We start from the raw sequence: 27,817 nt of genomic DNA, 5'->3' as shown, positions 1-27,817 counted from the left end.
ATAGGTTTTCTTCAATGGTTAAGTTATGACAATTTTTCCCCAATGGAATTGTGGATTCAGTCAAAGTCCTGTGACAATATTGAAACAAAGGAAATATATGTAGTTATACCTACTTGAAATGACATGTCTGATTGAAATGTCCTTAGCTATTAGCTATTGGTTAACCATTCTCTGCTTTTGCAAACTCTTTTGTGGCTTTTTGTTCCATCAATGATGTAATGAGTAGAGCCTGTAAAGGATTGTTACAATAACTAACAGTTACAATACACACATTTAACACTATTTTCAAGATACAGAAACATTTAGGCCAAAGTAGCTTTGAATCTTGATTGAACCTTTAAAAGCAGTAATGCAATACAGTTTCAGTGTTTAAAGTGTAGCCCATCCAGATGGTCAGCTATAGACTTCATAGATCGTGTTTAAGTCATTCACATAATGAAAACAAATGGCTTATATTCATATATTTTTCTAGTGTTCTCTGCTCACCATTTACAAATCATCAGTTACTTGCCCTCAAATAAGGTTGTTACATTAGAGCTACCTATTCTTTAAGAACATACATGTAAAACATGAACGAGACCCATTGCCAAAATAATGTTGCATTTGTTTGCATAAGGAAATATATTACAAAGTGCAGACAGGCATGCATACTTACTTTATCCAAATTATGATAAGCAGCAGTATTTTAAAAAATACAGCAGTATTTAAAAAAATATGGACCTAAGGAAATCCTTAGGTCCGAAGACCTCCTCGAAACTTGAACCTCGTCTGCAATTCTCATAAATAAACAGAAAAACAAGTTAGGGATTCATGAAGTAGAATGTGATGGTAGGCCTACTTTCATCTGAAATTGAACATAAGAAATCAGTGGAAAGGCAGTCATAACCATATCAACATCAGTTAAATGTTTCGCATAAACCCCTGCTGTATGACTGACTACACATTTCCTCTGATATCTTTCATGTGGGATCATCATTCTAACATTGTCAAGACTGGAATTACACCGTTTTTTTTCTCTCACATTTCAACAGAAATAGAAACAATTCAACTCGACCTTTAGGCAACAAATCACACTGAAGGTGACAGCATCACCCAGGATAGTCAAAGGCTTTATTCAAACATGAAATTTAAAAATACTAACAAATAAACAAAAAAACTGAAAATCACAAGGTTTCGCATAAATACATACGATCCAGAGAATATCAGAGACGACACATTTAAAAAAAGGATTATACAACAACATTTAGACGCAAGCAGCAAAATAACCCAACAAAACAATCTGAAATAATGTAGTGTTTTCTCTGTTTCTGGTTGTCATCATCTCAAATGCATTAATGGTAGTTGCCACTCAAAAGGTTAATATGAAACTAATAAACTATTAGCATGGGTCTTTGCATTGTGTGGATAAATTGCCACCTTACGAGAGATCAAATGGCCATTGCAGTTATAGACATCAGTGCTACAACCCAAAATGCTGACAGTACAGACCATGGCATCCATTGTTGTCATGCTTCACTATGCTGAATATTTCAATAGTGTGCGTGGTGGTACGAGTGAGAAGACAACTCAGAGGGGAATATCATGTCTCCTAACCTGGATGAAGGAGGCTCATGTTACTCAGCCCCTAGCACGGTGTATCATGACGAACTATGATATCAAATCAATCAGTAAAGGAATGGATGAAGGGCAAATGCTCAAGTTAAATACTAGGGCCGGGATGAAACCAATACCGCAATACTCGTTAGTATCGTGGCAAGGAAACAAAGCAGGTTTAACTTCTTTAAGAAAACAGCCCTAATGTTAAACAAACCTCATTATGTTGTCACATTTATTTTCCAAGCTATAGCACACAATGTGTGTCATACAGCAGGTTTTTAAAAGACCAAAGACTTGATCTGCTTCGTGTTTTCATTTTTGCCATGGAAAAAAATACATTGAGATACTGGTATCATTCCGGCCCAATGAAATACCCCTGCAGGACACACCTTAGAACAATAAAACATAACAGGATCCTTGCTGATCAAACATTGCTATCTAATTACATGGATAGCAGATCGTTTTATAGTATTCTACTGTAATTACTGCAGAAGACACAATTTCAGTATAGTGCTTTCAGAGCATTGTCCTATGGCAGAGTGGTTCTTATTTACTCGAATTCAATACAGGGCCTAATCTATGAAATAGAGTATAAGATGGTGAAACTATGAAATAGGACTAGTTCTCTCGCACTGAAATGTGCACCCTGACTTAAAGGGGAGCAAGCTTTGTCTTTTGATGTATAAAAACAACTCATACCAATAAGGATGCAAAATACTATTCATATATATTTCTGTGTGTGTGTGGTGAATATTAGTGAACTTTAACAGTTTTTTCAACTATAAAAATAGCTAAAAAAAATCTGACAGGTATTTTTAGTACAGAGTAGCGTTAAATTCATATAGATTATTTTATTTTAAATATCAGATACATTAAAGTAAAAGGCTGGTATAAAAGTAATCTGCTCCTCCTTTCCTCCTAAGACGTTGCCATGTAACAGACTCAAAACAGAACACCAGCCCTCCACACTTTCAACATACGCTTTAGATAGAGCAGCATGAGGACTAAACTCAAGTCATCTATTTCCTGCCGAAGCAATACTACTACTCAAACTACCAAACAAGCAGCTTGGTCCCAGATCTGTATATGCTTCAGCCAACTATAATGCTAGTCAGAGAAGTTGGCGAAGCACAAACAGATCTGAGCTCAGGCTAGGAATGGTAACTAGTCCCATTTGTGACAACAGCATTGGGTCTCTACAGGACATAACATAAGTGTCCAATTGCAATGTCCAAATCACTGGACAGGTGGAGCAAGAAGGCCCCTTCAGCCCAAATGTGGCAAACAGAAGTCACAGAATCTATTTCACACAGGACAGGGGTTAAGGAAGGGTCAGGGGTTTTAAGCAAACATCCAATAAGACTTTATATAAAATATAACTCACTTACCACTCACTGTCTTCATTACAAAATCCTTTTTTAGTAAATTAACAAAAAGGTGAAATGAAAACAAGGTAAAGGATTTAAAAGGAAACAAGGGGAGTTAAACTGTCTGTCAAGCTCCATGAAGCCACAAGGGCAACAACTTTTTTTTAAAGTGAAAATGCAAAGACACTAAAGCATGAATCATGCAGAGCCTTCACTTCCTCACGGGCACACACAGTAGGCATAACCACAGGTACAACTAGACACGGGCATGCACGCACACACGCACACGTCCCATCTGAGAATTATTCTCTTATAGCCAGACCTTGGGCAACGACACATTCAAAGATTGCGGAAGTAAGCCGCCTGGCAAGAGACTATCTGAGAATGGGATGTACAGTATAATAAGTGGGTGTCTATGGAGGCAGCTGCCTGCCAACATACACCACAGGCGGCCGGTGACACCTTAATTGGGGAGGACGGGCTCATAGTAATGGCTGGAACGGATTGATGGAATGGATTAATGGAATGGTATTGAACACACCAAATACATATTTTCCATGTGTTTGAGACCATTCCATTCTAGCCATTATTATGAGCCGTCCTCCCCTCAGCCTCCTGTGCCATACACCCAGATATAAAAAAGGCAAAAAAAGAAAAAAAGGAAACCCGAGGAGAACTCCATGGCTCACGCCACTGACATTTTAAGGACACTTAAAAGGAGGATTGTATCATTTGGGTTGAGACTGAAAGCGTTTCGCTTTGTACCTCGTCTATGCTGGTTATAGAGTTGCCAAAGCATGATAAAAAAAAATAAGATACGACTGAAATAAATAACTCAACTCTTCCAGTGGATGTGAAAAAAAGGCCACTGAATGCTTCTGAGATGCAAACTCAACAGCTCGTCAAAACCTAACCATGACCCTTTAGGCTTAACTCTAAATTGAGGCATTAATTATTGGCATTGTTCATTAATGAATATAATCTTATCGGAGAATGAAATCCTGAACCGAAACACAAAAAACATGACCTGATCTCCTGCACAAATCCTCCACATACAGTATCAGTTCAAAAAAGGGTTTTTCTTTATTTGTACTATTTTCTACATTGTACAATAATAGTGAAGACCTCAAAACTATGAAATAACATAAATGGAATCATGTAGTAACCAAAGAAATATATAAATATATTTTAGATTTGAGATTCTTCAAAGTGGCCACCCTTTGCCTTGACAGGTTTGCACACCCGTGGCATTCTCTCAACCACCTTCACCTGGAATGCTTTTCCATGTCTTGAAGGAGTTACCACATACTCATTCACTCCGCGGTCCAACTCATCCCAAACCATCTCATTTGGGTTGAGGTCGGGTGATTGTGGATGCCAGGTCATCTGATGCAGCACTCCATCACTCTCCTTCTTGGTCAAATAGCCTTTTACGCAGCCTGGAGGTGTGTTGGGTCATTGTCCTGTTGAAAAACAAATGATAGTCCCACTAAGCGCTAACTAGATGGGAAGGCGTCTCGCTGCACAATGCTGTGGTAGCCATGCTGGTTAAGTGTGACTTGAATTCTAAATCAGACAGTGTGACCAGCAAAACACTCCCACACGATCGCACCTACTCTGTGTCTCACAAAGACACAGCGGGTTGGAACCAAAAATCTCAAATTTAGACTCATCAGACCAAAGAACAGATTTTCACCGGTCAAATGTCCATTGCTCGTGTTTCTTGGCCCAAGCAAGTCTCTTCTTCTTATTGCCTTCCTTGAGTAGTGGTTTCTTTGCAGCAATAAGACCATGAAGGCCTGATTCACAGTCTCCTCTGAACAGTTGGTGTTGAGATGTGTCTGTTACTTTAACTCTGAAGCTTTTATTTGGTCTGCAATTTCTGAAGCGGGTAACTCTAATGAACATCTTCTGCAGCAGAGGTAACTCTGGGTCTTCCATTCCTGTGGTGGTCCTCAAGAGAGCCAGGTTTATCATAGTGCTTAATGGTTTCTGCAACTGCACTTGAATAAACTTAAAAAGTTCTTGACATTTTCCAGATTGATTGACCTTCACATCTTAAAGTAATGACGGACTGTCCTTTCTCTTTACTTATTTGAGCTGTTTTTGCCATTATATGGACTTCGTATTTTACCAAATAGGGCTATCTTCTGTATACCACCACTACCATGTCAAAACACAACTGACTGGCTGAAACGTATTAAGGAAAGAAATTCCACAAATTAACAAGGCACATCTGTTAATTGAAATGCATTCCAACCTCTTGAAGCTGGTTGAGAGAATGCCAAGAGTGAGCAAAACTGTCATCAAGGCAAAGGGTGGCTATTTTGAAGAATCTAAAATATATTTTGATTTGTTTCAACACTTTTTTAGGTTACTACATGATTCCATGTGTGTTATTTCATGGTTTTGATGTCTTCACTATTATTCTACAATGCAGAAAATAGTAAAAATAAAGAAAACCATGACATGAGTAGGTGTGTCCAAACTTTTGACTGGTACTGTACATCAACGCATCATTTTCTCAAGAGATCTAGTTCTGTCTGCATGGATAAAGAAAGTATCTCCAGTAATGGAGTTTTGGATAAAGGCCAGTTGAGTCAGAATATGGCTGATAGAGAGTTGGTCAATCTTTGAGATGGGGCTACTCAATGACTAACTACTAACAGTGCCTCAATCCCATAATAGCACATATTACATATGGCAAAAGCAAGTAACAATACAGGCATCAAACGGACACCGTTAGGAGTTAATGGTGAGGTCCCTATACAAAACCAATATTAAGGTAAAATAAAGTTTTAGTCCAACGTTTCACACACTTCTTGTTTTACATGTTATGTTGACAACATGAATCGTGACATGCACTCTTGCTGTAAAAATTGAACAGTGATTTGATTTCCTCAGAAATCCAGTTGGAAAGTTTGATTGACTAGAGCCCTGAAGCTGGATGCAATCGCTACAGATAATTCCTCTCCAAAAAGGACTTTTTGACCAATTATCTATCTAGTTACTTCCCACTTCCGCTCTCTCAAGCAACATCATTTGAGTGGGAGAGATTTAGCACAGACAGACCTTGCCCAAAAGGCCAGCCCAGAGTGGCTTAGGGCCAAACCCCATGTTTACGTTCAAAGGAACACACAGCACAAGCAGTGGGGCAGCTGGTGGGGCACACACGGGTAGCAGATTCATACTTTAAAACATTTAACCAGTTCACCCTGCCCTGCTTACATCCCATCCACAGAAATAACAACTGAACACAAACATATGAGGTCATCAAAACAAACAAAAACATAACTATTAAAACATAGGTTCTAACACAAAAGAAACAGTTAAGGTTCTTTTGGGGAATAGATTAAAAAAAAATGTAAATGATGAAAAGACAAAATGTCACATTGAGAATAGCCCCCTCACGGCAGGGTAGCCTAGTGGTTAGAGCGTTGGACTAGTAACCGGAAGGTTGCAAGTTCAAATCCCCGAGCTGACAAGGTACAAATCTGTCATCCTGCCCCTGAACAGGCTGTTAATCCACCTAGGCAGTCATTGAAAATAAGAATTTGTTCTTAACTGACTTGCCTAGTTAAATAAAGGTAAAATAAAAAATAAAAAAACTTCTCCTTAGCTCCATCCCTCCATTTTCTCCCTCCAACTCTATGAGGCTTTGGCTTTTCTCGCACGGGGTGACGTCTTGTCATCGGACTTCACCACACCGTTGGCAGAACCTACTAACAAAACAAACAAGAAGAACATGTCAGAAACATATCTGCATCACAGAGTTGTAATGGCTGGAGGTGGGTGATCCAAGGGAGCGGCAGCGGACTCACCCCGGGCAAGGTCCTTCTTGTGGGGCTTGCTCTTTGGGCTGAAAGCCTTCTTCTTGGAGGCCTGGCTCTGGCTGTGCTCCCTCCACTTCTTCAACTGGAAGTTGATGAACTTCCACATCATCCAGGCCTGGGTCAGGCAAATGGCAGCCAGGCACGTCATCCTGAGAGGCAAGGGGGGAAACATTATGAAGACCAGCCATGAGCAATGACAGGCATTTTACTTTCTTTGATAGATGAAAAGTTCAAACTTGCTCTCAAGGGCCAAATCAGAGGGGGTAACAGGGCAAATTAAGCAATCTTAAGAAACATGACTTGCCTAATGGTAAGCACATTGAAGTTGCCTTTTGCCAGTGAGAAACCCTGGTTCTCTGCGCGGGGCAGTCCGAAGCCAAAAGTCAGTACGGAGAGGGTGAGGGTAAGGAGGCGAGCGATGACGAAAAGTAGCGCCCACAGAGTGAAACTGGAAAAGAAAAGAGAATCTGAGTTAGTCACCATGGCAACAACAGTGACATCTTCCATGGGCTGACGTAAGACACTATCGGTTATTCAAATCAATCAGTTTAGTCCGATAAGGGAGGAAAGCTCCCATTGTATCACACAAGTGACTTGCTGAAGGTGACAACAATAACCAAATTAAATTCCAAACCTATCTCTGTATGCAGGTTTTATTCCCAACTTCTCCCCTCCTTGTATTGACTGGTATGAAAATGGAGGGGGGTGTCCAGCATACAACTCATACATACCCCTTCTGCTTGTTCTCGTCACTGAAGTAGAAGAGGCGTGAGGCGTGGAACAGGAGCTCCACCAGGTAGTGAGGTACCAGCAGCACCAGGCCCAGCCGGTGGAGGCTGAACACAGGAAGTCCGCAAACACCAGGTGAAACAGATAACAAACCTTAAATCAGATGACATTTTCTGTCCAGGGATTAACCGTACTGAACTACTCTATAAAATTAAATATTATTCACATTTGCAGGAGGAAGCATCTTTAAAAGTTGTCCAGAAGATAGTAGTGATGATTTATGCATATCTACCATAAAAGGGCCTATAATTGATCCATGCAATGCAATTATGAGTGGCACTACTTCCAATATTGTTGTTTAGTATGTTTGTGCAAAATGGTTCTGTTACAGTCTAATGCTACGTGAATGCTTGAATTGAATAGTACTATATGTACTGTATCAACTGGTCATTTTCCATAGCTGTCCAGTACCCTCTTCACACACTGCACAAAGGAGGGATTTGCTGCTGACTCCTTATCGATCGGGCACTAGAGGCCCAGCTCAAGGCCAAATTCTTCTTCAAACCGAAAATAACTCATCACTCCCCTCAGTCATGTAGACTGTGAGAACTGGTTAGAATATGTTATTCTTTGTACAATGCTTTAAGGAAGTGGAGCCAAGTCCCCTAATCTCTCATGTAAGCTTGCTTTCCCCTAGGAGAGGCAATCATCTCTTTGAGTAGAATAAGTATATAATGACTGCGTTATTCTGTAACTTTTGAGTTCTTCTCCAGTTCATCCTGAGAGTGATCTCTCTTGCAATTGATTGAATAAACTCCCATTGCTGATAAGTTCTGCCTGATTCCTGAATGAGTTTTCCCTCAACAAGTAGGTGTCCTCCCATCGATTAGAAATATTAAGGTTGTTTTTTTGGGGTAAGACCACCACCAGGAGGGTTATTAATTTGTAAGTCGCTCTGGATAAGAGCGTCTGCTAAATGACTTAAATGTAATGTAAATGTTATTCGAGAGAGGATACGGAAAGGACACAAGGTAAAGGGATTCAGCCCACAACATCAGCAGGGGAAAAGGATACATCATAACACTGAAGCCATTTGCAAAGAAACTTGAATGACCTCTTTCCTTCCCTATCCTGTCAGTCATGCCCAGTGATCAGAAAGAGGTATGTGGAGCACTAGGATGAAATTAAAGCACTACGCTGCCTTTACCCATCTTCCAGACCAGTGGTCTTGAAGGAGAGGAGCTGAGTAACAGAAGGCCATTAAAATAGTATTAGGTCAAGGAGGTTCAGATGCCAGCTAAAACAGTTAGAGGTACTTCTGCTGATTATACTACTTTGATAGGATATCACTACTACCGTGATAACTGCTGAACTTTTCCAGTCACTTTCACACAACAAATTAGTTTGTCAGACTTGACCTGTATGTTGGAAGATTAAAAAGGTTGCCTGTATGGGAGGTATTTTGAGGACAAAGCAAATACATTCATACAGGTTTACAACTAACCCCACCCATCACCTCAGACACCAAACTCTCTCTGGGGAAACAGTGCATTCGGAAAGTAGTCAGACCCCTTCACTTTTTACACATTTTGTTATATTAGACTTATTCTAAAATTAATTAAATATTTTTTTTCATCATTAATCTACATACAATACCCCCTAAGGACAAGGTGAAAACAGGTTTAGAAATGTCTGCAAATTTATAAAAAAATAAATACCTTATTTACATAATTATTCAGAGCCTTTGCTATGAGACTCGAAATTGAGCTCAGGCACATCCTGTTTCCATTGATCTTCCTTGAGATGTTTCTACAACTTAATTGGAGTCCACCTGTGGTAAATTCAATTGATTGGAGATTATTTGGAAAGGCACACCTGTCAATAGTTGACAGTGCATGTCAGAGCAAAAACCAAGTCATGAGGTAGAAGGAATTGTCCATAGAACTCAGAGACTGGATTGTGTCGAGGCACAGATCTAAGGAAGGGTACCAAAAAATGTCTGCAGCATTGAAGGTCTCCAAGAACAAAGTAGCATACATCACTCTTAAATGGAAGAAGTTTGGAACTACTAAGACTCTTCCAAGAGCTCGCCGCCCGGCCAAACGGAACAATCGGGGAAGAAGGGCCTTGGTCAAGGAGGTGACCAAGAACCCAATGGTCACTCTGACAGAGCTCATGGGTTCCTCTGTGGAGATGTGAGAAACTTCCAGAAGTACAACCATCTCTGCAGCACTCCACCAATCAGGCCTTTATGGTAGAGTGGCCAGACTGATGCCACTCCTCAGTAAAAGGCACGACAACCCGCTTGGAGTTTGCCAAAAGGCACCAAAATAAGATTCTCCGGACTCATGAAACCAAGACGGAACTCTTTGCCCTGAATGCCAAGCATCATGTCTGGAGGAAACCTGGTACCATCCCTATGGTGAAGCATGGTGGTGGCAGCATCATGCTGTGGGGGTGTTTTTCAGCGACAGGGACACTAGTCAGAATCGAGGGAAAGATGAACGGAGCAAAGTACAGAGAGCTCCTTGATGAAAACCTACTGGGGCGAAAGACAATGACCCTAAACACACAGCCAAGACAACATAGGAGTGGATTTTGGACAAGTCTCTGAATGTTCTTGAGTGGCACAGCCAGAGTCTGGACTTAAATCCGATCCAACATCTCTGGAGAGACCTAAAAATAGCTGTGCAGCGACACTCCCCATCCAACCTGACAGAGACTGAGAATCTTCAGAGAATAATGAACGGAACTCCCCAAATACAGGTGTAGCCAAGCTTGTAGCATCATACCCAAGAGGACTCAAGGCTGTAATTTCTGCCAAAGGTGTTTCAACAATGTACTGAGTAAAGGGTCTGAATATTTATGTAAAATGTAATATGTGTTTCTTATTTTTATAAATTAGCAAAAATGTCTAAACCTGTTTTTGCTTCATCGCCATTTTACCTGCTGTTGTTGTTGTGTAAGCTGATTAGCTGTTGTTGTCTCACCTGTTGTTTTAGCTAGCTCTCCCAATCAACACCTGCGATTACTTTATGCCTTGCTGTATGTCTCTTTCAAATGTCAATATGCCTTGTATACTGTTGTTCAGGTTAATTGTCATTGTTTTAGTTTACAATGGAGCCCCTAGTTCCACTCTTCATACCTCTGATACCTCCTTTGTCCCACCTCCCACACATGCAGTGACCTCACCCATTATAACCAGCATGTTGTATCCAGAGATGCAACCTTTCTTATCATCACCCAGTGCCTGGGCTTACCTCCGCTGTACCCGCACCCCACCATATCCCTGTCTGCACATTATGCCCCGAATATATTCTACCACGCCCAGAAATCTGCTCCTTTTATTCTTTGTCCCCAACGCTCTAGGCGACCAGTTTTGAAAGCCTTTAGCCGCATCCTCATCCTACTCCTCCTCTGTTCCTCGGGTGATGTGGAGGTAAACCCAGGCCCTGCATGTCCCCAGGCACCCTCATTTGTTGACTTCTGTGATCGAAAAAGCCTTGGTTTCATGCATGTCAACATCAGAAGCCTCCTCCCTAAGTTTGTTTTACTCACTGCTTTAGCACTCTGCCAACCTTGATGTCCTTGCAGTGTCTGAATCCTGGCTTAGGAAGGCCACCAAAAATTCTGAGATTTCCATACCCAACTATAACATTTTTTGTCAAGATAGAACTGCCAAAGAGGGGGGGGGTTGCATTCTACTGCAGAGATAGCCTGTAAAGTAATGTCATACTTTCTAGTTCCATACCCAAACAGTTTGAAAATCGAATTAAAAAAATTAATCTCTCCAGAAATAAGTCTCACTGTTCCCGTCTGCTATCGACCCCCCTCCGCTCTCAGCTGTGCCCTGGACACCATTTGTGAATTGATCACCCCCCAGAAGTTCCTTCTGTTAGGTAACCTAAACTGGGATATGCTTAACACACCGGCAGTCCTACAATCTATGCTAGATGCCCTCAATCTCACAAATCATCAAAGAACCCACCAGGTACAACCCTAAATCCGTAAACATGGGCACCCTCATAGACATTATCCTGACCAACTTGCCCTCCAAATACACCTCTGCTGTCTTCAATCAGGATCTCAGCCTCATTGCCTGTATCCGCTACGGGTCCACGGTCAAACGACCACCCCTCATCACTGTCAAACACTCCCTAAAACACTTCTGCGAGCAGGCCTTTCTAATCGACCTGGCCCGGGTATACTGTAAGGATATTGACCTCATCCCGTCAGTTGAGGATGCCTGGTCATTCTTTAAAAGTAACTTCCTCACAATCTTAGATAAGCATGCTCCGCTCCAAAAATGCAGAACTAAGAACAGATATAGCCCTTGGTTCACTCCAGACCTGACTGCCCTTGACCAGCACAAAAACATTCTGTGGCGGACTTCAATAGCATCGAATAGTCCCCGCGATATGCAACTGTTCAGGGAAGTCAGGAACCAATACAAGCAGTCAGTCAGGAAAGCAAAGGCCAGCTTTTTCAAGCAGAAATTTGCATCCTGTAGCTCTAAGTCGAAAATGTTCTGGGTCACAGTAAAGTCCATGGAGAACAAGAGCACCTCCCAGCTGCCCACTGCACTGAGGCTAGGTAACACGGTCACCACCGATAAATCTGTGATAATCGAAAACTTCCACAAGCATTTTTCCACGGCTGGCCATGCCTTCCTCCTAGCTACTCCAACCTCGGAAAAAGAGCTCATAACCACCATCGATAAAAGACCGTACTGTGCAGCAGTCTTCATCGACCTGGCCAAGGCTTTCGACTCTGTCAATCACCATATTCTTATCAACAGACTCAGTAGCCTCGGTTTTTCTAATGACTGCCTTGCCTGGTTCACCAACTACTTTGCTGACAGAGTTCAGTGTGTCAAATCGGAGGGCATGTTGTCCGGTCCTTTGGCAGTCTCTGGGGGTACCACAGGGTTCAATTCTCGGGGCGACTCTTTTCTCTGTATATATCAATGATGTTGCTCTTGCTGCGGGCGATTCCCTGATCCACCTCTACGCAGACCACACCATTCTGTATACTCCTGGCCCTTCCTTGGACACTGTGCTATCTAACCTCCAAACGAGCTTCAATGCCATACAACACTCCTTCCGTGGCCTCCAACTGCTCTTAAACGCTAGTAAAACCAAATGCATGCTTTTCAACCGTTTGCTGCCTGCACCCGCACACCCGACTAGCATCACCACCCTAGATGGTTCCGACCTAGAATATGTGGACATCAATAAGTACCTAGGTGTCTGGCTAGACTGTAAACTCTCCTTCCAGACTCATATCAAACATCTCCAATCCAAAATAACATCTAGAGTGGGCTTTCTATTCCGCAACAAAGCCTCCTTCACTCACGCTGCCAAATTTACCCTAGTAAAACTGACTATCCTACCGATCTTCGACTTCGGCGATGTCATCTACAAAATAGCTTCCAATACTCTACTCAGCAAACTAGATGCAGTTTATCACAGTGCCATCCGTTTTGTTACTAAAGCACCTTATACCACCCACCACTGCGACCTATATGCTCTAGTCGGCTGGCCCTCGCTACATATTCGTCGCCAGACCCACTGGCTCCAGGTCATCTACAAGTCCATGCTAGGTAAAGCTCCGCCTTATCTCAGTTCACTGGTCACGATGGCAACACCCACCCGTAGCACGCGTACCAGCAGGTGTATCGCAATGATCATTCCTAAAGCAAACACCTCATTTGGCCACCTTTCCTTCCAGTTCTCTGCTGCCTGTGACTGGAACGAATTGCAAAAATAGCTGAAGATGGAGTTATTTCCCGCACCAACTTCCAACATCTGCTATCTGAGCAGCTAACCGATTGCTGCAGCTATACATAGTCCATCTGTAAATAGCCCATCCAATTTACCTACCTCATCCCCATACGGTTTTTATTTATTTACTTTCTGCTCTTTTGCACACCAGTATCTTTACTTGCACATGATCATCTGATCATTTATCACTCCAGTGTTAATCTGCTAAATTGTAATTATTCGCTCCTATGGTCTATTTATTGCCTACCTCCTCATGCCTTTTGCACACAATGTATATAGACTTTTTTTCCTACTGTGTTATTGACTTGTTTGTTTACTCCATGTGTAACTGTGTTGTTGTCTGTGCACACTGCTATGCTTTATCTTGGCCAGGTTGGCAGTTGTAAATGAGAACTTGTTCTCAACTAGCCTACCTGGTTAAATAAAGGTGAAATAAATGTTTTTATCAAAATAAATCATTATGGGGTATTGTGTGCAGATTGAGGGAAAAAACACATTTAATCTATTTTAGAATAAGGCTGTAACCAAATAAAATGTGGAAAATGTCAATTGGAAGGAATACTTTTCGAAGGTACTGTATTTTCAGTACCAGTCAAAAGTTTGGACACACATACTCATTCAAGGGTTCATCTTTATTTTTTTTACTATGTTCTACATTGTAGAATAATAGTGAAGACATCAAAACTATGACATAACACATGGAATCATGAAGTAACCAAAAAAAAGTGTTAAAGCATGTGAGTTTCCCACCGTGAAGCATGGAGCTGGTGTGGGAGTGCTTTGCTGGTGACAATGTCTGTGATTTATTTAGAATTCAAGGCACCACTTATGGCACACAGCATGGCATTCTGCAGTGACACGGCATCCCATCTGGTTTGCACTTAGTGGGACTATCATTTGTTTTTTAACAAGACAATGACCCAACCCACCTCCAGGCTGTGTAAGGGCTATTTGACCAAGAAGGAGAGTGATGGAGTGCTGCATCAGATGACCTGGCCTCCACAATCACTCGACCTCAACCCAAATGAGACGGTATGGGATGAGTTGGACCGCAGAGTGAAGGAAAAGCAGTCAACAAGTGCTCAGCATATGTGGGAACTCCTTCAAGACTGTTAGAAAAGCATTCCAGGTGAATTTGGTTGAGAGAATGCAAAAGAGTGTACAAAGCTGTCATCATGGCAAAGGGTGGCTTTTTTGGTTACTACATGATTCCATGTGTTATTTCATAGTTGATGTCTTCACTATTATTCTACAATGTAGAAAATAGTAAAAATAATGAAAAACCCTTGAATGAGTAGGTGTTCTAAAACTTTTGACTCTTTATGTTTATGTTCGCTATGACATGCTGTGGCTGTGGTTTGAGTGTCTTAATGCCTATTGATCCACATATTTCATTATAGTGATCGTGTTCCCCATACTCTATATATGTTTATAGAGGTCTTGTGTATTTTATGTATTGATGCAGGGCTCATCCGTAAAAGTATTGATGCAGGGCTCACCCCCTGCTAAAATAAAAGACAAATAAAATAAGTAATAGTAAACGTGAGGTCAGAATTTTTATTTTATTTTAAATCCTCAATAGTGGTAGAGGTGACCACTGGGAAGCCAACTCCAAAGAGACCACACTCAAGTCCTCTATCCCCCACTCACTCAAACATAGGAACTGGTTCCTCCAGTCTGACCCTTGCTGCAGTCTCTGGCTCCACACCCACCCCCATATAGACGTGTGAAGAGGCCAGCTCAGAAATGGAGGAGGGCCAGTGCACTACGGGCAACTACCACTGAGGGAGAGGAGGTTGGCAAACTGTGCTAGAGGATGATGTGGAGTCACTTCCACCATCATGTCAGCTGAACATGACTGGAAAGCACAGCCCCCTTCATCTTTGTGTGTAAACTTTTATTTTTTATTACCATAGCATTTTTGTATTTTCTCTATATTTATCAACTTGAAAATGTATCAACTGACCAATTCGGCCACTTGGGTACATTTGGACAAACTCGTGAGGGACACCTGTGAGACTTCATACAACATATTATGTAGCTCTCTCCTTCTTGAATATATCAGTCTGTTGCCCTGTTGTGGACAACATCTAAATTATCCCCAGATTCCTCTCTCAGTGCATGGCCTTTCTTTTGAAATAAAAATAGAAAACACATGTTGTTTTGTTTTATCTTTTACCAGATCTATTGTGTTATATTCTCCTACATTAATTTCACATCTCCACATTCAAAGTGTTTCCTTTCAAATAGTACCAAGAATATGCATATCCTTGCTTCAGGTCCTGAGCTACAGACAGTTAGATTTGGGTATGTAATTTTAGGTGGAAATTGAGATGAAGGTTCCTATCCCAAAGAGGTTTTAAAGTGCATAAGTAAGGAAGTGCTGAACGGTAGCTCCATTCATACAGTCTTTATCTTCTTATCTAACCACTTCCCTGAGATGACACACACTCACTTTAAGATGTAGGCACCGGTGATGTGGAAGACGTAAAGACAAATGTAATAGAGCTGGCGGGGAATATCCTCCTGAAACACACAAGCAGGAAAGAGCCTGTATTAATGACTGCTGTATCAGTGTAGGTGTGTGCCACAGCAGTTTCAGTGCCACATGACTTGTACAGTCACAAATGGGTTTGATAGAGGAGAATAAAGAATATGAACCATGTATTGCAACAATGGGGAGTTACAGAATCACAAGATGTATCCTCCCATGTTTAAATGACAGATGTCATCTTTAGGACCTAACCCAAGGTGTGATCATGCACCCTTACCTTTCGCACTTTCTGGAAGTACAGCTCAGGAAGGGCATGGAGCCAGTATGCGATTTGGCAAATGTAGAAGAACTTCACCTGAAAGCTGCAGAGAGGGCAGGTTACAGGCAGGCAGAGATCCGGTCTATCGATGCAGGGAACGAGTGGATATGATGGGACATGACCGCTTGATCATGATAACAGATTCTGTTACATGCATTTACAAACATGATTTTAAAAGATAGATGAAAGTCTATCAATAAGAAAAATATATGTAACCTGGGAGAAAATATTCAGTTCACAATCTATGTATTCCTGCTTAATCTATTTCCCCTAATAAAATGGATTTAAATAACACCTCTTTACACAATGAGAAATGAGGAGAGGGATGGAAAAGACAGACACTTTGTGCTAGCACTGTGTGTCTAGCTTGAGTAAAACATCACATTTGGAATAAATATTTTAGGGGAACCTGATGTCTAAAATGGATTTGATGAGACAGCCGGACAGTGTACTCCCATGCGCAATACTAGGGATGCAATCCACCCTGGGTCACTAAGGCCTTTCCACTGTGCCAACTCAAAAATCTGAGCTGTCACAGAACACTTGTGGGGAATTATTGTGTTCTAGAACGCTTGGTAACTCCCCAAAAAGTTCTGATGAAAACAGTACTAACCCTGTCCCTCTGACATGTTGAAATAATAAATGAGTGACCTGAAGGCGTAAAACGTATGTATAAATCCTTACTTACACCATGTGGGTGTGTGGGTAGCCCTCCCATAAGAAAGTAGGATTTGTCGCAAATTCCTCCTAACAGATAAGAAAAGACGGCATGAGCCAAAGAACAAATTCAACGGGATGGACTGCTTATCTTCACATAATATTTCAAGACTCCTGGCAGCGTTTTATTGGTCTTCTTACCGCTGTTAAGATGCTGCAGCCCCAGATGAAGGACAATAAGTAGAAGGCAGCAAGCTGTCCCGATTCATTGAACTTGCTATGTTTGGTTTTCGACAGGTGCAACCGCCTATTCATTTTCTGAAATCAGAGAAAATAGGACATGAGAAATGCATACCGACGAAGAGAAACGTGTCTGTTATCATTTGTTGTGGGCTGTGTAAGAAGGAAATGGCCATGGAGGATAATATTTGACTGCCTAAGAGGGTGAGAAGGATAAGACTGCTAAGCGAGACAAGGCCAGACCTTAAGTTATGATCACACTTGGGTTGGAAAAAAGGGGGAGAGACACGCACGAGCACACAGTGACTGTGTTCTGTAGATTAACTACCTATACAGATATCCTCCTTTCTCTCTCAGTCACACACACACACACACACACAACAGGGGTCTGTGTGCAGAGACACTCACATCGAGAATGTATTCCTGTATTAAGGCGTGGAGTATGACAGCAATGAGCAGGTAGAAGAACACAGTGGCTATGTCTTTAGGACCGTACTGGTACAGGTTCACTTGCTCAGCCCTCTCATCTGATAACATACAGATGAACAAAAAAAACAGCTTCAAATACAAGGTACTGGATACATGCACTAAATACTGTAAAGTGCACTAAATACTGTAAAGTGCACTAAATACTGTAAATTTATTTTTGAAATAAATACAAATAAATATTTCAGCAGCATATCACCCTGCATCCCACTGCTGGCTTGGCTCTGAAGCTAAGCAGGGTTGGTCCTGGTCAGTCCCAGGATGGGAGACCAGATGCTGGGCCAGTAGGAGGCACTCTTTCCTCTAGTCTAAAAAAATATATATACATACCCCAATGTGCCAGGACAGTGATTGTGGACATTACCCTGTGTAGGGTGCCATCAATCGGATGAAATGTTTAATGGGTGTCCTGACACTAAAGATCCCATGCCACTTATTGTAAGAGCAGAGGTGTTAACTCTGGTGTCCTGGTTAAATTCCCAATCTGGCCCTCATACCATCATGGCCACCAAATCATCCCCAGCTTCCAATTGGTTCATTCATCCCCCTCCTCTCCCTTGTAACTATTCCCCATGTCATTTCTGTAAATTAGAATGTGTCAATTTACTTAGTAAAATAACTACTAATAAAAATTATGTAGACTTACCAAGACTTTGAGTCACATTGTATTGAATGGTGATGAACATGATGGCAAACTTGGCTGTGACCTGCAATAAACGAAAGATATCAAATAGAAGCAATGTTGTAGCAAAAGGTATTGTCATGGTACCTTGTAACAAGAGTGGTTCTTCCTGATAATGCAGATGCATAGGAGTCAATCACAATAAAAATGTTTTCGATTATTGTGGATAGCCAGATTAATATAATGGTTCAATTAAAACCGATACATGAGTTGCAAGAATAACGATTTCCCTAATAATCCTATTTACATGACTACATCTGAAACCAGGCTACCTGATGGCACTCTCATAACTGCTGAAAATCGCCAATCAAAATAAACGTTCTACCACAGCGAATGTTATTTTTGGGAAACAAATGTTGTTCTGATTTCAAACATATGACGTGTGTATGTGAAAACTACTTTAAGACGCATACAGTTGTTCCTAACATACTTCCCCTTGCTAGAGGGAGGCTCGCTCGGCTGGTGCTTGCACATGCGCAGACCAAATACACCGCTGGAACGCCATTAGGGTGTTTACATTATTTAATCATTCGAAAGATTGCCCAGAAAACAAGGTGTTTTAATTGGCGTATGTTTACTTCGATTTTGACATTAATAAGATTAAGATAAAGAGTACGGCGTTTACATGACTATTGCATAATATGCCTACTGCCATAATCAGTTTAATATCGGATTATTAGTGTGTATGATTGTAAACGTACTCAATGAGACTGACAAATTGGAGGGGAATTGGCTAGATAGCCAACATGCGATCGTGTTTCATTTTCAGAACAAGTTGCCTAGCAGGCTAACTTCGATAGCAAGTTCAGTTAACAGCAACAAGCACTCAATTAATTACGTTTTTGCAGACTTGAATGGGAGTTGAGTAATGTAAACAATCCCCATCGTTCACTGTCACATGCATGGATGTGATAGCAAACTGGCTAGCGCTATCTATCCATTTGGTAATATTAGATAGCTAGCTAGTTGGTGTGACATGCTAGTTGACCAGCAACTATTTAGCACAGTGCCTCCTGTCTTCCTTGGCAATCGGTGTGACATATGAGAAGGGATACGCTTGCGCCCAGTCCCCTTTGAGTCTTGCTGACGTTGTCATCACAGTTCAGACGAGGCGTTTTCTTATATACTGTGCAGCATACATTCCATGGTTTAACACCGTACCTCGAACATCAGGCCGAGGAGAATTATCATAGCCACACATGAAACCATATCCGCGTGATTCTGGATCACGAATTCGTGGCTCAGCACCGGCGGGCTCTTGTTCTTCTTTCGGAAACCCATGGCTGACCGATACAGCTCTCCCTACCTGCAGCTATTCAGTCACTCGCAGCCCCCGCTTGCATTCAGATGCAAACTGTCCTATTTTGTTCCCGCCACTACTACCAGTTCACGGTGTAAATTGCCGTTCATGTGTTAACTAGCTTAGAAACGATAAAAATGTACACAACACCACGCACTTCGTTACTGGTCAGTCAAACGTCCCCCCCCCAGTTCGGTTCCTAACACTCAAAAACCGCCCATTGACGTAGATAGGAAAAACCCGCCCCATTTAACTCATGGTTGACACTATGCTGAACAAATCACGTGCAAGGGAATTGGTGGAGGAGGTGTTGGTTTCATGTCAAGTCAATTAGGGGATTCGATTAATCTGGCACAGGGTGAAAGTTGATTCCATTCGTTTTGGACCCGGGCTGCCTACCGGGCGTTAGCCAGGTGCCCCGTTCAAAGCCCACGGCGAAGTCAGCTCCACGCAAAAGTGACGCAGTTAAGCACGAGGAGTAAAGAGTAGGATTCTGTATTTTCGCATGCAAAATGTATTGCTTTTGATAAAAACGCTTTATCTGCCTTCCCAATGAAAACTAGTTTGAAAATATATGTTATGAAAAATATGTTTATGTTTCTGCAGGATGCATGTCACGGACCATGCACCGGTGCTCCAAAGTTCAGCGTAATCGAATCCGCCCAATCAATGTTGAGGGAAAGAAGGGATACCTCCAAGCCATTTTTCATTCCGTCCAGTCAGATTCTATTTTACATACTTATCTTCATTATCGGGTACGTATTGATTGTTTTACGTGAAATACAATTTATTCCGTTAGATTTAGCTAAATAAATCGTGTAAAATAGGAAATATTTCTCAATGTGAATCAGGAAACGGTTGTTATTATTAACGTCAGCAGCTAGTTAGCTAGCTAACGTTAGCTAGTTACTGTAGCCAACAAAGCCCACTACGCAAAGGAAGTAGTTAGTGGTGATGGTGAACCCGTTTGATAAAGCTACGTAGTTACACATTACAAGTCTGTTAAGTATATGGAATTGTACAGCCAAAAGGAACCAACCTTGGTAACTAGGTACACATTAGTGTAATCCTACTGTCAATGATGGTTTAATCTTTCACCATGGCTTGTCACTCATTCAGTCACTCCTGACCCCAGCCTTTACATTCAATATTAACACAATTATATGTATTTAGTATAGGCTGTCAAACCATATTGATATGAGCTGTTATGGTATAATTTGTCTCTGCCATATCATTTGTACAAATGCCAGGATTTATAGATATGTCCATTTCTGTATCAATATGTCCTTTTTGTAAGTGGAGTACCGAGTAGCTACAGTCATGGATTACATTTTCTGTACTTAACTTTTTAAACCTAGCTAACTGTTAATTGTTCCGGAAACATTACACAATGGTCAAGGTACCAGGAGTATGAGCTGATTGAAAACCAATCAATATAGACCTAGTCCTTTCGACAACATTTGTCATACAAATTTGTCAAACAAATGCTTCACAGTAACCCAGCCAAGATCCCTAACAGAGCAAGCGGTAAAAAGGCACAGTGTGAATAACCAATAACCCTCTGGCCAAACAGTTGTTGTTTTAGGAAAGACACCGCACAAATAGTTCAGAGCAGCGTATGTCCATCTATCTAGGCTAGACAGTTGTCACATTAGCATAGTTGGGTCTGACAAATATGTCAGATAAGTATTCATATAGAGGCAGGCGTGAAGAGTCACCGGTGGAAATGGTGAACCTGTGAGGGCCAGGGACGTCTGAATCTGTCTGACGTTATTCTCATTTTATTCACTAGAGGACAGCATTGCACGTGTTTGGATTGTTTTATGAAACCAATTACTTCTGTGTTCTTTCAGCCCCAATTCTCCACCAAGCACACATGTCCTGTGCTCACAACAACATATCCTTTCAAAAGGGAAAGGGGGATACCTAGTCAATTGTACAACTGAATGCCTTCAACTGAAATGTGTCTTCCACATTTAACCCAAATCCTCTGAATCAAAGAGGTGTGGGGGGCTGCCTTAATCGACATCCAGGTCATCGGTGCCCGGGGAACAGTACCTTTACCTTGTCAGCTCGAGGATTCCATCCTTTCGGTTACTGGCCCAACGCTCTAACCACTAGGCTACCTGTCGGAAAGGCTATAATGATATAGCCTAATGGCTTTGCTATTCACATATCTGCACCAGTGGTAAGGAATAGTGGCAGATGGTGAAGGCACAGTGAAGAGTAGTAGAAGTTACAAGCACAGAGTGTTAGGGCTCAGACACACCAGTAGTGTTTGCTGGCCGAGAATATTTAGCACCTCTGAACGAAATTTGAGAACCGAGTGCGCACCGATTTTACATTTGGAATTGTGTGAAAAATATTGACAGACGAAACAGAAGAATGCTAGATCCACATTCAATGTGTGCGAGCCTTAGTTACCATTGCTTGTAACCTCTGTGTTGGGAGTGTGGCCTGGTGAGCTATTTAAAACATACTCCAATTGACAAACTGGCCTGTCTGAGAGTTAACAATAACAAACAGGTGCTGTTACCCAGGTACAGTGAATTGTTGATGATTTTCACGGAGCACATGATGCAAGCGGTAGGTTCCTTGGAACACACGTACATGCACATACTGTCATTTGTTCTGGTCTGCATTGTCTGGCAGTACAAAATGTCTCCCTTTTCCTAACTTTTCTTTAATGTAATAAGTGCTACTTTCAACCTCAATTGTAAGACCAGAAATGAGCCTATATGTTATGGATTAGGCCTTATAAATACTCCAGAACATTAACCATCCACAGAGTAGAATGTTAAACAGCCCTACAACAAACATAACACTGTACCCCAAAATGTGCGATTACGGGTAGTGTTTATAACGGGTCGTAAACTAGATTCAGCCGATAGCCGAATTTTGTCGGAGTGGATGGTCTGGGGCCGGAACATAATTATAGTCATTTGTACACTTCAAACTGACCACAAGTCAGCCAAAAAAATAGATTGTTATTTTTAAATACAATAATTTCATGCCTTGATTACATTGAGACACAATCACGCCTAATTTTTAAAATAAATTGGAATACTTGGGAATAGATTTCCTAAATGAACTTTTTGGGGGGGCTGGTGATTTTAGTCTTTTTTAAAAAACTGAAAACCCCCAAACTACTCTGGGGAGCCCCAAAAATATCACTAATGAGCCTGTTGCTGACCCCTGGTATATAACAATATGTAACCTATTGTATGTATTTATTTTTCAAATCTTTTTTTGCAAAGTATTGGCTGTTTTTTTTTGTGTGTATTTTTACTTGTATGTTTCTCTTTTAGAGAAACTGTACTTTCAAGTAATGCTGTTTGGCCTGATGATTTATTAATTATAAAATTATTATTTTTGTAAAATGTTTTAATGTAACTCTTAGTAGATAAAATGAGTCCCATCTTGTTGTAGTATACATAATATCTCTTTCTATTTTGGAATAAGCCCATAAATAGCCTTTCTTTTGAATTGATTCATATTTATTTCAGAATAATTGTAACTTGTTTCCTTTTATGTTAATCCTATTTTTTTTTATATGATCTGGCTTTACCATTCAGTTTTTCTTTTAATTCCACTTATATTATAGAGAAACATTCCCTGGTCTATATTTTAAATTGTGTGCAATTTCTCCAGGCCTTAGTTGTAGTTTTGGTGAAGAACAAGCCTATGTGCCCTGTCTCCTCTGAAGACGGTTGAGAAGAAGGGAGGGGTTTAGACAAAGGCCTTCTCTACAAAAATGGAGGTTACAACAGAGCAGCCCTGCTGTCTGTTTTTCATTTAGTAGATGCTGCCATTTCTACTATATAATCTGTGAAAATAACATAACTTGCACCAGATGCAACCTTAGGAAACAGTATTACATTGTTGTGTGTGTGTTATTTTGTGATTTGGGCCTAGCTCTCTCTCTTTTTTTATCTCCATGTCTCTCCTGCACTCAGAGCTGCTCCTGCTTGCGCTGAACAAAGATAATTACTCAGGAAACCCTTCGGCCAATCGGATGCGGTCTTACATCCCGCCTGTGACAAAGGGGCCAGTCAGGGCCTGGCTACCATCAAACAGGCCTGATCGCCTTGCCTGAAGAACGGAGCCTTCCCCGGCTGAGAGTGTCCTCCATGTTTTATAAGTGTTGCCATAACAGTGTGTCAGGCAGCCATGCATCCACAGAGGTAAGCCCTGTCTATTTATCTCAACTCTAATTACAACATTCCTTCCTTCTCCTCCTCTTTTGTGTGAATGTTGCTGTGCAAATCTGGATGTGAATACCTGAAAATCACAGATTGCTTTCTCAAAGGAGTGGGGGGCTTTGGGGGCAGGGGAGTCCTTGCAAGGCCCGTGTACCACAGAGAGCTTAGGTGGGGGTTGGGTTAGGACTCTCCCCTCTGCGCTCTCTGTCTATCTCTGTGTGTTTGTATGTGGCAGGCAGGCTCACATGTGTTCCCCAGACATCCAGGCTGCCATGCAGTGGACTGCAGAGTGGACCATGGCAAATTCTTGGTTTCCTTGTCTTTTTTATAATGCAAAAGAGAGTAAGCTACAAATGGGCAATCTCTTATCTATCTCCCCTCTGCTGTGCCAGCCTTGTGTGTCATGGCACACAAGGCTGGGGGATGGGTGGCGGGATTGGGGGGGAGTGTTATGTATCTTTTGTTGTTGTGATTTAGTGTGTCATGCCAGGCCAGGGAGAATGGTCGTGGGGGAAACACATGTGCCTGTTAGACTGACCGGGGCGGGGGGTCTCCAGACGCTGATAGCTAACTCAACACTGGTTTCTCACAGTAATTAGTGTTTTGGGGGACAAAATTAATACTTTCATAATTAATATCTGCAGATTTCCCCGAGTGGCGCAGTGGTCTAAGGCACTGCATCTCAGTGCTAGAGGCGTCACTACAGACCCTGGTTTTATTCCAGGCTATATCACAACTGGCCATGATTGGATGGCGCACAATTGGCCCAGCGTCGTCCGGGTTAGGGTTTGGCCGGGGTAGGTCGTCATTGTAAATAAGAATTTGTTCTTAACTGACTTGTTTAGTTAAATAAAAAAATGTAATATGAAATAATTCTTCACCAATTGACACTAAATTAATTTCCAGTCTCACCCTCATCAGAACTGAGTCCTCAGAGTTCATTCAGTGTTCCGAAACCAAAAATGGAGGGTCTGAGGGAAATTGGTACATTTCATTCTTCCTCCACACATTAGTAGCCCTGTGTAGTCTAGTTGTTTTGAAGCTCATGGAATATGGGGTCTCAATTTATGGCCAAAGTCCTCCCATTTACAGGCCAGTGCTACGTTGACTCTGTAGCACTCATCCATGTAAAGCTGCTTCTTCTGCTCTGTGCCTCAAACAGTGGCCATTTTGTGTTAGAAACTGATTGTCCCTCTGGGTAATGCTCTACTCATGTCATTACAAATCAAACTGCCACCCAGAGAAACACTATTTTTAGTGATTGTTGATTGTGTGTACCTTCTTTGTGTGATGGTTTGTTTGACTTCAGCTCAACTCCTACTTGTCTGCATTTGTGTGCTTGTGTTCCCTCCCCTTGCACCGCTCGGGCCTCTCACCTATTTATAGCTGTAGAGACAAAAACACCATTGATCTGCTGCTTCATTTAAATGCCTGGTTTGACATTTCTGAAATACTTGTGTTAAGATAATCATATCCCCTATTATAAGTAGGTCATAGAAACTGCATATCTGGCTCTCAATTCACAAGAATCCTTTTTGATAGCAATTTATAGTACTGTTTCCACTGGTGTTTAATAGGACATTACTTTATGGTTCTTAATTCAAATAATAAATCACAATTAATAACTAGCCCCTTCCCTACCTGTTTCCAAATAGTGCCTAAAAGTAAATGTTTGCATGAATCAGAAAGTCATTCATAGGGTCTAATTATGTAATTAGTTACCATGGCACGGCAGATCTTAAAATCCACATTTTACTTTGATATGCTAACAATACTAGAAAAATGAATGTATTTCCATTTACAATTATGATCTAACTTTGGTGTCAAATCTATATTACAATTTCTACATCCTCACTATCAACCACCTTGGTTTGGCTCTATACAAAGCATGTTCTAATTACAGTATGTGAATGGCACATCAACCACCATTACGTTAGCTTCCTCTTTTACTGTGGTTCATGAAAGGATGGGGGATGGGTGGCGCAGTGGTCTAAGGCACTGCATCTCAGTGCAAGAGGCGTCACTACGGTCCCTGGTTTGAATCCAGGCTATATCACATCCGGCCCTGATTGGGAGTCCCATAGGGAGGCGCACAATTGGCCCAGCGTTGGCCAGGGTAGGCCATCATTGTAAATAAGAATTGCTCTTAAATGACTTGCCAAGTTAAATAATAAAAAAAGGTCAAACATTTCAGTACACTCATGGACAAAGCCAAAAGTGATCCAACACCCCCGGGAAAAAAAGAAATGGACAATTTTGAACAATCATTAGGTGAGCTTGGAGATGTGTATAAATTCACTTTGAACTCCATTAGCGTTATGTTAGTGGTAGGCCTAATGTTAGTAATCTGGTGACAGGTTATCTTTAGGCAGTCCTCTGGGGTTGCTGGGGTGAGCTGAGGCAGCATTGCTCGTAAATTGGACACCAGGCTTTTATATGGTCTGCTTGTGATTTACTGCCTCCTAACCACAAAGAACAACTCAAAAACCCTCTTCTAAAACCTCTACCCATTCGCTCGGTTGCAATCAAAACAGACGGAAAATATTTTAAACCGAGGTGAAATTACACCGTTTTAATGCATAGGGAATCTCTGCATTGCAGCAGAAAATGTGTTTTAAGGAAGAAAGAAGCCTGCGCACAGCGAGTTGTGTGGCATACCACAGCCGACCAATCCGGTCCCGCCCTGCAGACCCTCCAGCCAATTACAGCAGCAGTTGAGGTTAAAGATTGATAATCGCAATGAGAGCGGCAGCACAGAGCGAGCATGGGCCTTCTGGAAAATTCTACAGCCATCTTTGTTTCATCTCCTCCAGCCCAGTGTAAAAATCAGGCTGAAGGATTTTTCTTACATATTCTGTGGTATAAGACAAGGTATGCTACTAAGTGTGAATTATCTCTGATGAAGAACATGTTTTTTGGTTTTAAAAAATGTACAAAAATGAATCGTGTATAATGAATCTAATCTTTTTGCAGTGATTTATAGTATGAAATGCTGGCAAAAGCATAGAACCTATTTCTTCAAGACTGTGCCTAAAACTAGTGGTTTCATATGGTCTTGAGTGAATGGTAAATTTAATCTTGACGGTGTTGTTTGTGCGTTATGTCCCTCAGAGTCAGTCTTCTCTCTGGAGGTCAGGGGCTGCAGGGTGGCAAGGGCGCCAGGTTGTTTCTCCATCAACAATACTGATCCTCAGTGGATTCAAGGACACCAAACACAAAGCATTCAATGAAACAGCCCTGCTTTCATGGCACCAATTACAGAGCAGGAACCCAGACCCTCTCTCTGTACTAGACACAATTGTGTTGCATGAGATGGAGAAACAGTGTATTCTCCCCAGGGATAGGTCCTAAGTTTGCCAGATGTCTTTATTCTTATAGTCAAACAATTTCTCTTTCTCTCAGTCTCTTTCATATTATTATGCCTAATTATTATTTGACAGCAGTGGGCACAGTAAAAGTGAAACTGAATATGGGGGTTACATTGGATAACTGATTTCCAATTAGCTGGATTTCTTCTCTCTCTCTCGCCTGTCTCGTCGGTCTCCCTCCTGTTGTACTCGGCAGTGACGGTGGTTTGGCTTAACTGTGTTTTGGTGTTTGGATGTTGAGCTGTAATCTCCACGGATCTCCTGTTCCTCGTGTGTGTGCCAGTGACTGGAGCCTCGGTCGGCATGGGGGAGAGGAGTCGGCTGTTGCCTCCATTTTCTGTGACGAGAGAACCCTGCTCTGCCTCTGATTGCCTGCCTCTGAGGAGCCAGTGGAATCTCAAGGCACAGATTCAATGTGTGTGTCTTTTTTTCTTTTTCTTCTTCTATCAGCCATTAATCTTTTGTGGTGTTTGCTAATGTTATCCTGAATTTTGGTCTTCTGGAATATTCATAGATACTGAAGATTTTTTTGCTATCTGTTCTCCTGTGATTCTGCCAGGTTTCAGGAATTCTGCTCCTGGTCTGAAATGCCCTCTGGAAGAACATAGGATGACTAAACAATCTGCTTAGCTAGACCCTACAGGATCAGGTGGTTCTTGTGTCACTCTGGCTGCTCGGTGGGCCTATTTTTGAGTGAATAACGAGTGTGAACCTTGGCTTACTGCTGGGTTGCATGATTAAAGTGCTCAGTCCTCTCACAG

At 41.6% G+C, this 27,817-nt stretch overlaps 2 protein-coding genes across 6 annotated transcripts in view; one reads left to right on the top strand and one right to left on the bottom strand.

Annotated features, from left to right (window-relative positions):
• Positions 1-1,091: 1,091 nt before the first annotated feature.
• On the bottom strand, positions 1,092-19,716 carry LOC118359658 (translocating chain-associated membrane protein 1-like 1). 2 transcript variants are annotated; one of them, XM_035738250.2, is made up of 11 exons: positions 19,348-19,716; positions 18,151-18,211; positions 17,427-17,545; positions 16,980-17,096; positions 16,810-16,868; positions 16,080-16,164; positions 15,764-15,834; positions 7,528-7,632; positions 7,101-7,244; positions 6,785-6,945; positions 1,092-6,685 (listed from the first exon to the last, which is right to left on the bottom strand). In XM_035738250.2, exons 1-11 carry the CDS (start codon positions 19,465-19,467, stop codon positions 6,612-6,614), a joined length of 1,116 nt encoding a protein of 371 aa, XP_035594143.1. In that variant the 5' UTR covers positions 19,468-19,716; the 3' UTR covers positions 1,092-6,611. The 2 variants fall into 2 exon arrangements, with proteins under 2 accessions (XP_035594143.1, XP_035594144.1); XM_035738251.2 differs by having other exon boundaries at positions 1,092-6,682.
• Positions 19,717-19,883: 167 nt separating this feature from the next.
• LOC118359657 (protein kinase C-binding protein 1-like) overlaps positions 19,884-27,817 on the top strand; it is a 35,171-nt gene continuing 27,237 nt past the window's right edge. For 2 of the 4 annotated variants that reach the window (XM_035738248.2, XM_052482023.1), the window contains exons 1-3: positions 19,955-19,971; positions 20,093-20,241; positions 23,443-23,670. In XM_035738248.2, the coding sequence (XP_035594141.1) occupies positions 23,657-23,670 (14 nt within the window). In that variant the 5' untranslated portion in view covers positions 19,955-19,971; positions 20,093-20,241; positions 23,443-23,656. Of the gene's footprint in view, positions 19,972-20,092; positions 20,242-21,339; positions 21,675-23,442; positions 23,671-27,817 lie in introns of those variants that run through there. The other 2 variants (XM_035738249.2, XM_035738247.2) reach the window with 2 other exon arrangements.

Source organism: Oncorhynchus keta, chromosome 27, assembly GCF_023373465.1.
Source record: "Oncorhynchus keta strain PuntledgeMale-10-30-2019 chromosome 27, Oket_V2, whole genome shotgun sequence".
NCBI lineage: Eukaryota > Metazoa > Chordata > Actinopteri > Salmoniformes > Salmonidae > Oncorhynchus > Oncorhynchus keta.
The sequence above is the reverse complement of the archived record's forward strand: the minus strand, read 5'-3'. Positions and strand labels throughout refer to the sequence as shown.

Excerpts from the sequence above, each read along its gene's own strand:
- LOC118359658 (XM_035738250.2), bottom strand. The coding sequence starts at position 19,467 with ATGGGTTTCCGAAAGAAGAACAAGAGCCCGCCGGTGCTGAGCCACGAA. Across the intron at positions 17,097-17,426 it reads TACAGGAATACATTCTCGAT|AAAATGAATAGGCGGTTGCA; the intron begins GTGAGTGTCTCT and ends CTCTGATTTCAG. Across the intron at positions 6,686-6,784 it reads CAAGAAGGACCTTGCCCGGG|TAGGTTCTGCCAACGGTGTG; the intron begins GTGAGTCCGCTG and ends TTGTTTTGTTAG.